General features: G+C 37.8%; 1 protein-coding gene across 2 annotated transcripts in view; it reads right to left on the reverse strand.

Annotated features, from left to right (window-relative positions):
- Ift74 (intraflagellar transport 74) overlaps positions 1-12,391 on the reverse strand; it is an 82,868-nt gene that overhangs the window by 61,569 nt on the left and 8,908 nt on the right. The window contains exons 1-3 of one of the 2 annotated variants that reach the window (XM_034501985.2): positions 9,828-9,977; positions 7,239-7,373; positions 2,705-2,840 (exon numbers count right to left, since the gene is read on the reverse strand). In XM_034501985.2, the coding sequence (XP_034357876.1) occupies positions 2,705-2,840; positions 7,239-7,358 (256 nt within the window). In that variant the 5' untranslated portion in view covers positions 7,359-7,373; positions 9,828-9,977. Of the gene's footprint in view, positions 1-2,704; positions 2,841-7,238; positions 7,374-9,827; positions 9,978-12,391 lie in introns of those variants that run through there. The other variant, XM_076934658.1, reaches the window with a different exon arrangement.

Consider the following 12,391-nt stretch of genomic DNA (forward strand, 5'->3'; position numbering starts at 1 on the left):
AAAATGTTTTTGATGTGAATATTAATAACCAATATAACAAATAACAAATCCAAAGCACAATCACTATTACATGCCACTGTTCTCAGACCTCCCTAGTGAATGCCTCAATACATCATATGAAGAACAACTGAAAACTACTATTCTAGGATCATGGTATAAAGGTGGCTGAACTTAGACCACAAAGATGGGACTAAAGGCAGTGCTGTAAACAAACAAGACTCTCCAACTAACCTGGACTCTTGGAGCTCTCAGAGTCTGAACCACCAACCATAGGACATACACAGGCTGGACCTAGGCCTCCCTACACATATGTAGTAGATATGTAGCTTGGTCTTCATGTGGGGCTATCCCAAAAGCTGTTGCCTGTACGTGGGATATGTTCTTCTAGCTGGGCTGCCTTGTCTGGCCTCAGTGGGAAAGGATGCACTTAGCCTCACAGAGATTTGAAGTGCCAGGGTGGGGGCATACCCAGGGAGGGGGGCCCCACCCACTCAGAGGAAAAGGGGAGGAGGACAGTGAGTCAGATATAAAGTGAATAATTAAAAAAAATTAAATTAGATTTAAAAAAAAAACAAAAAGAAACAAGACTCTGGTCTAGAGAAATGGCTCAGTGGTTAAGAGTACCTCTGCTTTTCTAGAGGATCCAAGTTCAGTTACCAGCACCCACATTGGACAACTTACAACTGCCAGTAACTCTAACTCTGAGAAATCTGGGAGTCTCTTCTGGCTTCCATGGCACTGGACTTCTGTGCACAAACCCACACATACATATACACATAATTTAAAAATAATAATAATACAGTCTTTTTAAAAAGAAACTAGTCACTACAGGACAGACTACATAGAAACTAGACCTCCCACATATAGATACACACACACACATACACACATAATTTTAAAATAATAATACAATATTTTTAAAAGGAAACTAGTCACTACAGGGCTGACTAACTAAATAGAAACTAGACCTATGGAAGCCTAGAACAGAGCAATGCAAAAGGACATTTTTAACAATGTTATTTCATTATCATTAGATTGTGTGATGTGTGTGGGGGATACATGTGCCACAGCATACATATAGAGGTCAAAGACATAATAATTGACTTACTTTTTTTACATTATTAATAACTAAGAAAAGCTTCTAAATAATCAATGGTTTTTCTACTTAGTAAGCAATATGGTGGTATAAAAAAAAATTAAGTCTCCTAAAAGGAATGCATATTACTAACATGCAGTGGTTAGGAAGGTTAGCAAGTGGCTCAGTGGGTAAAAGTGCTTGCCACACAAGCCTGACAACCTGAGTTTGATCTCGGGAACCCAGAGTAGGAAAGAACCGACTCCAGAAAACAGTCATCTGACTTTCACATCTGCACTATGACACATGTGTTTCCCCAACCCCCATGTATGTCTGTCTCTGTGTCTTTCACACACACACACACAAATAATAATAATAACAATAACAACAACAACAACAACAACACAGTTGTCCCTTGGTATAAAAAGCAAATTGGTTACCAGACTGCAATAGACATGAAATTGAGGGATGCTCAAGTCCTTAATAAAGTTCTGCAGTATTTTCACATAATGTGTGTATGTTACCTCACACTACTTAAAGCCATCTAGAGAACTTATAATGTCTTATCACTGTTGTTACATTTATTATTTTAACTGAAATTAACTTTGTACCTCAGGATTATCTTTAGCCCTCATAAATCATTAGTCACAAGAAAAAAAAACCTAAAACTTTTAATCATTGTTTAATCTGACTTAAACATGACACTGACCTAACTCCTGAAATAAGCATAATATAATAGGTTTAGGTATATAACTTAGTAGTAGGGTATTTGCCTACTATGCACAAGGTCCCAGGTTCTATCCCCAGTACCATAACAGAAAGGAAAGAATTTCAAAACTAATTTAAGCCAAGTATGATGATATCAACAATTGAAAGAGCTTATCCTCAGCTGCATAGACAGTATGAAGACCACTATTTTCAAGACAATCTCAAAAATAAAAAAATAAATTATTATGCCTTAGAGAGAAGCATGTCAGTCTTTACTTCCTTTTCTAATTATTATTATGAAGAAAAAGTAGTAATATTTCTTAACTCCTAATAAAGGTTTTAATAGTATCATTTCAATTTTTTAGTACAGTAAAAATTTTAAATTGTATGTGTATGGGTGCATGCCATGGCCCATGTATGGAGGTCAGCACACAGCCTGTGGGAGCTGGTTCTCTCCTTCCATCATGTTGGTCCTGGTATCAGGAGCCTTTATCCGTTGAGCCATTTCACAGGCCCAGTAAGTGTGATTCTAAGTTGAATGCTATGTTAAACAAATTTCAAAATATTCTTATAGAGTAACAAAAATCTAAATTTCAATAATTAACTTTTCTTTAAATCATTTCCAGTTGTAGCAAAACTCCATGAAGAAGATCAAAGTGTGTCTCATATGTGTGTGTGTCAGTCTTTACTTCCTTTTCTAATTTCTAATTTTCTAATAATATATACACACACACACACACACATATACACACATACATACATAATCATGTAACTTTCTAATTCACAATGTATTCCACATGCATTTGGTTATCTAACAATTTTATAAGTCAAAAGTAAGAACTACAAGCTACATTTCTCATTTATTAAGATATGCTATAATAGTTTTGGAACAAAATATATTTATCTTCATAAAATAAATACCTTTCATGCCAGTCTTCATTCCACTCAAACCTTGTTGGGTTACAGGACGATCAGCAACTTTGATTTGAGATGACAAAACTCCACCAGTCCCTAGGGGCCCACCACGAGAACCTGGTCTTGCTGTTGCTGGTGGCATCTAAATGACAAGAAAAATTCACTTTTATTAAACCAGGAAAAAAAAAAAAAAACCAGTATATATCTACTAGGATAACATTACAAAGAGAAGTTTTATAAAAATCAAAACTCTACCAAATTTACATGTTCAAGGCCAGCTTAGACTACATGGAAAAAAAGCTACCTTAAAATTTTTTAACATGGGGTCAGTTAGATAAGGGCACTTACTGCCTGCCACACCTTTTGATCTACATTTGATTTCTGGGCCCTAGATACTAGGAGAGAACTGACTCCAACAGGTTTTCTTCTGACTTTCTCATGGGTACCATGGCATGTGCCTCCACTTCCATCCAGAAAAATAAATGTAAGAAAAAATTAAAGTATTATTATTTCTACATAATAATATTACAGTTGATTTTCTCCTTCATAGAATCTGGTGTTTAAAGCATTATTATAGTGAGTATATATCATGTTTAAGATTAGAAAAAAAGAAAATTTTCATTTTGAAATAAAAGTACTATTTCATAGCCTGAGGAAAGACACAACTCTCTTCTTGTTAACTATACAGCACATAAAGTCATGGGAAATTATCAAATTATAAAGTATATAAAAATTATGAAAGTGTTTCAAAATCTCTCTGCATCTGCTATCTTCTTTATCCTTTTTAAAAAAAATTTTCTCTCTGCCAAAGACTAGTGTACAAGAGCAGATTAAATACAGGGTAGACATTTTAAATTATTAAATTTTTATCATTTACTTTTTTTGCTTTTATTTGTTAGTTGGTAGCCGTTAACACTATCAAACTACTATCCACTTCTTAAGTGACTCAGAGAATTACTTGCATACTATTTAGATAAGTTGCCAACAATGGTACAAATTCCAGAAACTATGCTGAAAAAAACAGAAACAAATATAATTCAAATTTAAAAGTTCAGGGCTACCCACAGTGGTCTTTAGGAGATACAGAGAGGTCTTTGCTTTGGAAAGTTTCTAAACAATTCTTTCTTCTGCTTTAAGCATGCAGAATTGGGTGAGCTTTTTCCTTTCTCACTTACCAGATGCAGCATAGAGGAAATTAAGATGGGATCAAGTGTGAGTACATGTATTCACTTGGAAGATTAGTCAAAAGATACTACTGAAAGGGGCAAGAAAGTCAAAGAATAGAATATTATCCTGATTTTGAATCAGACCAGAAGCTACATATGCATATGTAGTTTTGTGTCTGTAAACGCACAGAAAAATCTGATAAGATACATACCAAATAGCTGACCATGCCTGGAATAAGAAGCTCCCCAGTCCAGCCACTGTTTGTTTTACAATGAACATCACTCATTTCAAAACCACAGACATCACACAAGAAAAGTACATGGCAAATAGGAGTTGGGCAATAACTTTTCAGATTACTTTTGCAAGTATTTAATTAACAAGCACCAAATGCATCAATTATTACTAGAACAAAAGAAAAGGATACCATATATATAAAGACTTTAGAAAATTATTTACATCTTAGATTATAATGATATGATACCATTATCTTAAAGTCTAGATAAATCATAAAAGTTTGGGGGAAAAAAATCTTGTTCTTCTTTAAACACAGGACTCAGTATTAAACTTCTTCTGTCATCAGCCTATTATTGGAACTTGAATACCAGAGCTACACACTTTCTCAGTTACTCAAAACCATATGTATAAACAACAGAGAAAAAGGTGGGTTTTTCTTTCTGTCTTTTCTTTTCTGAGATATAGTATTGCTATTGTCCAACCCTGGCCTGGATAGGACCTTGCTATTCTTCCAGAATGACTAGAACCTATGTAGCTCAGTCTGTCTTTGAATCCATGGTCCTCCTGCTTCAGTCTCCAGAGTGTCTTAGCTCTCCATTTCATTTCTAACAACATGTAAAAGAAATCTTTAAATATAATAATAATGAAAATATAATCATCTTTGTAAGTTATTATGTTAGAGTGATCAGTTTATAAACTTCATGCTTTTTCAAGCATGTGGTGCTTCTTATAGTAACTTACAGATTTATACCACTATCTTAACCTTTTTTAACTATTTTTTCTCAATTTCTGTGACAATCAAAAATTTTTTTTTACTAATACTATTCATGTATTTATATTTGGCTACTATTACATTTTCTCTTCTTTTTGTTTCTTACCATTCTAAATTATTTCTTTTTTTTTTCTTTAAATTTATTTTTATTGGATATTATATTTACATTTCAGATTTTATCCCCTTACCCCCCTTACCCCCACCACCCAGGAACCTCCTATATCTCAATCCCCCTCCTCATGCTTCTATGAGGACATGCCCCCACCTACCCCCCCCCCCCCCCCGCTCACCTCCCCACCCTCCAATTCCTCCCCCACTCGGTGTTCATCCATCATGGGACCAAGAATCTTCTCTCCCACCTATGCCCGGCAAGGCCATCCTCCCCTTCATGTACAGATGGAGTCATGGGTCCCTCCCTATGTGCTCCCACGCTGGTGGTTTAGACCCTGGGGAGCTCTGGTTGGTATTGTTGCTCTCCTCATGGGGCCACAAACCCTTTCTGCTCCTTCAGTCTTCTCTCTTAACTTCTCCATTGGGAAACCTTTGATCAGATCAATGGTTAGCTGTGAGCATTGGCCTCTGAATGTGTCAGCCTCTGGCAGACCTCTAAGGAGACAGCTATATCAGGCTCTTGTCAGCATGCACTTCCTGCCATCCACATCAGTGTCTACCTTTGGTGACTGTACATCGGATGGATACCCAGGTGGAATGGTCTCCAGATGGCCCCTCTTTCAGTTTCTGCCCCACACTTTGTCTCCATATTTGCTCCCTTGAGTATTTTGTTACTCCTTCTAAGAGGGACCGAAGCACCCACACTTGGTCTTCCTTCTTCATGAGCTTCATGTGGTCTGTGAGTTGAGTCTTGGCTATTCCAAGCTTTTGGGCTAACATCTGCTTATCTGTGAGTAAATACCATGTGTGTTCTTTTGTGATTGGGTTACGTCTCTCAGGATGATAATTTCTGTCCATTTACCTAAGTTCCATCCATTTACCTAAGAATTTCTCGAATTCATTATTTTTAATAGCTGAGTAATACTCCATTGTGTAAATGTACCACATTTTTTGTATCCATTCCTCTATTGAAGGACATCTGGGTTCTTTCCAGCTTCTGGCTATTATAAATAAGGCTGCTATGAACATAGTGGAGCATATGTCTTTATTATATGTTGGAGCATCTTCTGGGTATATGCCCAGGAGTGCTATAACTGGATCCTCAGGTAATGCTATGTCCAATTTTCTGAGGAACCGCCAGACTGATTTCCAGAGTGGTTGTACGAGCTTGCAATCCCACCAGCAATGGAGGAGTGTTCCTCTTTCTCCACATCCTCGCCAGCATCTACTATCACCTGATTTTTTGATCTTAGCCATTCTGACTGGTGTGAGGTGGTATCTCAGGGTTGTTTTGATTTGCATTTCCCTGATAAGTAAGGATGTTGAGCATTTCTTAAGGTACTTCTCATCCATTCAAGTTTCCTCAGTCGAGAATTCTTTGTTTAGCTCTGTACCCCATTTTTAATAGGGTTATTTGGTTGTCTGGAGTCTAATTTCTTGTGCTCTTTGTATATGTTGGATATTAGCCCTCTATCTAAATTATTTCTAACCCAAGTTATAATTCTATAATTCCCCAGTATCAAAAAAAAAACAAAAAACTTTACACAAAATTTTACTTGAACATGAGTTTATATGAGTTTATAACTTTAATCTAGAACAAACTCATACATTAAGTAAAGTTTGCTTTTTCATTTAAAGATTCTGAATACTTATGTGTGTAGTAGCAGTCTGTAATCCTAGCTCTAAGAAGATTCTGAGTTCAAGGCTAGCCCAGTCTATATTAGGTCTCTCTCTCCTCCTTCTCCCTCTCTTTCTCCTCTCCCTTTCCCTCCCCCATCTCCCTCCCTCACCCCTCTTTCTCTCCCTCTCTCTTTCCCTTCTTCCCTCCCTCCCTCCCCTCCCCCCTCTGTAGCTATGGCTAGCTGTGGCTATCCTGGAACTTGCTCTGTAGACCTAACTAGACTGGAACTCACAAAGATCTACCTGTCTTTGCCTCCCACCTGCCTCTGCCTCCTTGATTCTGATTCTTGTCTATTTTATCTCATTTGATTTAGAGCCTAAAACACATTGCACGATTTTATTTATAACAGCTTTACTCTTGCCTGATATGTACAAGTTCCTGTGTTTGATCCCAGCACCACAAAAAGTAAATTCTTATAACTTTAAAATTTGATTCTCAATAAATATAATTCCTTGATAATGGCCTTATTCTTCCATTTTGTATTTTTACACTCTTCCAAAACATTTTCATACAATAATATTGTTTAAAGAATAAAGGAATAAAGTAAAATCTGTTATTGCAGATTCCCAACTTACTGCAGTTGCCACTCGAACATTGCCAGATGGGGGTCTTATTCCAGAAGGAGGCCTTCCTGTTAGACCTATTCCACCCCGAGAAATAGGGCGAGGGGCTGAAGATTTGTGATTACTGGCCATTGTTCACTTTAACCACTGTTTAGAAACAAACAAACAAACAAAAAAAAAATTCAATTTTCCTTTGAGGTCTCATACACCAAAATACTAGTAGTTCATTGCATCCTTCTTTCAAACAGCCAATTCGAGATAATTTTTCTTCTTGTACACTGCCATTCTCAGATACTCTTCAAGTCAAAATTAGCTTTAATTTTACTCAAATTTATTTTAATAGGCCATTTAGAACTATGGGATTGGGGCCAGTGAAATGGCTCATTTGGGTAGAAGCACTTGTCATGTAAGCTTGGTGATGAGTTCAATCCCTGGGACCCTTGTAAAGGTGGAAGGAGAAAACTGACTACAAACTTGTCCTCTGATCCAACATGTACACTTAAGCACGAGCTACATTTATTACAATATTCCTTCCTTAATATTCCATCTCTGCAAAGGCAAGGCAGTCTTAATTCTTCTTGGTGTATACAATCCTTAATCAAGTTCCCATGTGTTCCTATCACTCTCATCAAATAACTTGATTTCCTAGAAATCTGAGAAAATCAGGACATAAACTCCATCACCTTAGAGCACATAAACCAAACTAGTACATCCTGCTCCAGTATCAATAGGCATACCTCTCATTCAAGAGTAAACTCTATTCTGTTTTGCCTTCTCTGACCCATTATGTTTCTTTCACAACTCCCTTGAGATATTATTCCCTACTGCTGCAGCTATCTTAAAAATTTACTTTTTTCAATCTCTTGTCATGTTCAATTTTTTTTCCTAACCACAGAAACTAATTTGTCCTGCAAACACCTCTAACCTGAGCAAAAAGTCTTCCTTATGTAATCAAGCTTTACCCAGTAGCCTATTTCTACTACCTCCTAGATTTCTACCACTGCATTTAATGCCAATATTACACGGATGTAATATCATCTGCTTATGTATTCCTTTCCCTTGAGACCAAGAATTAGCTCATATGTTTAATCTTCAGCAACTGATTCAGTGGCAAGCAGAAACTATGTTTGTGCATCTCTTAATATCCTCCCATACAAAGGCATTCCCAATTACAAAAATTTACTATATTTGTGCTCAGAAGGTAGTTCAGTGGTAGAAAAAATACTATTACCTCAACCATCCTATAGCACCACTAAGAGAAAAAAATTAAGTTGTCTTCAAAAAAAAGATAAATTTTTGGTAAGATATATATGCCTAACTTGACTTACAATTTTAATTTTAAAAATAAATCAGGTATGATGGTATACCTGTATACCATCATATATAGGCGTATACAGGTATACGCCTGTGATGGAAGGAAGAGAGGCGGAGGGAAACAGTTTCTATGACTGCAAACAAAACATCCATTGAACTGTTCTACACCTCAAGCTCAGCACCTTGGCTTTTCTTTGCATCAACTTCTACACTCTTACACACTTTAGTTCCAACTGTAGTAAGAGTTCATAATAAAACGTCTACAATTCTATCATTTAAACCAGGGACCGATTCTGAATGTTCACTTGTTGACTGAAATTTTCCATTTGGACATCTACATCATTATCTCTTCATGTGGGGGAGGGGAGGGGAATGTCAACCTTAGAATTTTTCTATTCCAAGTAGTGCCGTACACCTACAGTTTTGAACTATACAGAGATATCAACAGTATTTTTTTGCAAAGAAAGGTTCTATAGTCAAAACTCCAAAGTAGTAAAAAAAAAAAAAAAAAAAAAAAAAAAAAAAAAAAAAAAAAAATCCAGTAATCCTAGCACAATTAATCACTGTTACTCTAGCTTTCCTGTTAACTTAGAAAATGTACAAGATTTAAAAAAAAAAAAAAAATACCACTGCATTACTGTAGTGAAAAATGCCTAACTTATGTTAGATCCGCTTGTGTTAGGAGAAACGGGAGGTGGGCCCTCATAACAAATATACCCCCACCTCTGGATTCCTCGACCCATATTCACATCATCGATAAGGCAGGCCTGTAATCACACCATCTCTGATTCTACAAGGATTAAGTAAGGATACAAAACCTACCTCTGACAGTAACCACTACATAAACTTGGCACACAATGCCTTTGGGAAGTATTTTCTCGTCTCTAAAACAAAAGTGTGGCCGGGAGTCCTTATTTTGCAGAGTTGTTAAGTTTAGTTCTTACATGGAAAACATCACGTTGTTTTGTTTTCCTTGTTATTACCACCATTATCCTCCCTAAGCCAACCATCCTGACGTGTATTAAGCGAAAAGTTGCTATGTCCTTTCCCTGTAGCCGGCTGACGGCCCCCTCCTTCAGAGCAGTGACTTTTCTGAGGCGTCCTTCCCCGAACTGGAGCATCCTTTCGGTCCAGGCAGTGTGTAACTTCCCAGGCCCAGCCTCCAACCCCAAGTTTTAGAGCAGCCAAGAGCCCACAAATCCGAGTTTGTTCCGTTTGGAGAGAGTCAGGGTCGCCACAGAACCATAACCCACGCAGAGAGAAGGCGCGGAAGCTGAGGTTTCTCACCTTGCCTGGCGAGAATGGGGCGCCGCTAGGACCCCGCGACACGAACTTCTTTCTGAGGAGCCTACCCGAGCGTCAGTCCGGCATCTCACCCGCTCACCAGTGCACAGCTTGGGCGCCAGGCCTCAGAGTCCCGCGCGACGTCGCGTATCCTAGCAACGGTCACCGCGCGGAAACACCCCCTCGTGATTGGCCAGCGCTACGGCTCAGATCTCGGTACTTAAAGGTGGGGAGGGTCTCGCGAGATTTGAGGACACTCTTTTCCCTCCCTTTTTCTCTTATCCCTTTCCCAAATCACTGCACACTTTCTTGAAAGAAGTGTTTAACATCTGAGTTCCTTTTTTTGTTGTTGTTGTGTTTAACCTAAGTAACTTGTAAGAGATTTGAATGCCCTTAAAACAAAGGCACTCGCTTCTAAATCACTGAATAGCCCAGAGCAATAAGTATCTCACTGGAACTATTCATGGTGGGAATTTGTTTTTTTGTTTTTGTAACTAAACGTTTGATGGGTTTCTTAACCTACCGAGGCCAAATCCTCTATAGGAAACAAGAGTGACTGCAATGGTTCCTCCAGTCGTCTTTAATAGTGGAATCTGAGCTCATTGCTTGCTAGCTCCAATGCCTATGTTCACACCAAGAAAATAAATGTGAACCGTAGGGAACACATAAGGGGTCTATTTAATCAGGAATGTCAGCCCCAGTAACTATATTGAGGTTTTAAAATTGAAGGTTTATCAAGAGCAAGCTGAAATTTTTATTTAAAAAAACAAACAAAGAAAAAAAACCTCGGAGCCTGTTCTGCCTGATTCCTTAATAAAGTTTTTTTGGGGGTTGTTTCCTTGTTTATTTATTTATTTATTTATTTATTTTTTAATTTTAGATATGTCTATGCAGCCCTGCCTATCCTGGAACTTGTTATGTAGATCAGCCTGGTTATATAGATCCTCCTGCCTCTCCGAAATACTGGAGTTTTGGACCACCATAAACAGCTTTTTAATAAACTTATCTGATTTTAGTTTACACAGTTTATGTGCCTTCCAGTTAGGAATTCTGACAGATGTAACAGTTCAAATTGGCAGGAGAGGTATTCATGACCCAATTTTAAATAGACTAAGTAATTTGCTCTCAAATCCTTTGGGTAGTCAGCAGTGTTCCTGTTCTTGTATCTTTTATGTGATGAAAATAATACAGACCTGTCGCAGACCACTCTGCCCCACGCTTGGGGGCGAAAATGTTGGGGACCGCTCTCTCAATGTTGGAACCCCCACTGGCAAAAGCCTTGAGGGCTAAATTGTTAGAGTCTGCACTGCCCTAAGCTGCTTCGGTCGGGTTTCAGCAAGAGAGAGAGAGTGAGGACGGATGCGAAGAATGGAGACCAGACAGAGTGTGATTCAATCCCATTTATTCTTCAGTCTCTTTTCTTCTCTCCAAGTCCCTAGTTCCAAGTCCCTAGTTCCTAGCACCAAGTCTGAAGTCCTAATCCTAGTTCCAACTGTAATAAATCTCAAGTCCTTATCCTGTTCCAGCTACTAGTCTCTTTCCCAGTTCCAAGTTCTTCTTCCGAGTCTCAAGTCTCAAGTACTAGTTACTCTCTTCTGAGTTCTCTAGTCCAAATGACTTCTTCTGTCTGCCTCTCATCTTTTATATGTCTCACTTATAAGTCATGCCCTTAAGTCACACCTTTAAGTCTCACACCTTTAAGTCTCAGACCCCCTCAAGGGAAGATCCTGGGTATCTAAAACAAGATGTTATCAGAGTGTGTTAAGTTGTTGTAAGCTGTTGTAAACAAGTCTCTTGTCAGGGTATATGGCTCAAGATGTCTGCAAGGATGATAGCCGCCTTCTGTTGGCTCCCCACAACCCTGAGCTTTCACTATACCTTTGAGTATTGATGTTGTGAGGATAAACTAGAAGCCTACAATTAACAAAGATTAAATTAGGATGAAGACATGTGAGATTCACCAGGAAATCAAAAGGAACATCACAGAACTTTACTATCTTAAAAAAAAAAAAGTGAAACAATAGAGAAAATGAGACCATCAAAGGTTCTTGAATTGTTATGCTGCAGAAACTACAAAGGCACACCTCTATAAATTGGGGAACATCAGCACACTTCCTAATTTGTTCTCCTGGATTCCCATTTGTATTTACTTGTATTTCCTAAGTGTTACTCATTGATACTATTTTCTTTAACATCACATACCATTTTTCTGTATTAAGTTGGGCCTACATGCTTTTAACCATTTGATTAAATAATTGTTTCTTTTATTAGCTCAATCTGTATAAGAACTGACTTTTTCTCCACCTTTTAAAATCCATATTTTGTTAGTTATTTCATTTTTGCAACAGAGCCTCTTGTAGCCCAGGCCAGTCTTGAACCTGCAATATAGCTTCCAACCTTCAACCTGCAAGTGCTGGGATTTCTATGCCCAATTTTGGTTTTGTTCTGTTAATTTGTATGATCGCTAGATATTAACATGATTGAGTAGATGAAAAGTTCTTTACTTCCCCAACAACATGGAACTGTATTCACAATATATGGTTAAAGAAAGGTGAAGAAATGTTCAC

Source organism: Arvicanthis niloticus, chromosome 5, assembly GCF_011762505.2.
Source record: "Arvicanthis niloticus isolate mArvNil1 chromosome 5, mArvNil1.pat.X, whole genome shotgun sequence".
NCBI lineage: Eukaryota > Metazoa > Chordata > Mammalia > Rodentia > Muridae > Arvicanthis > Arvicanthis niloticus.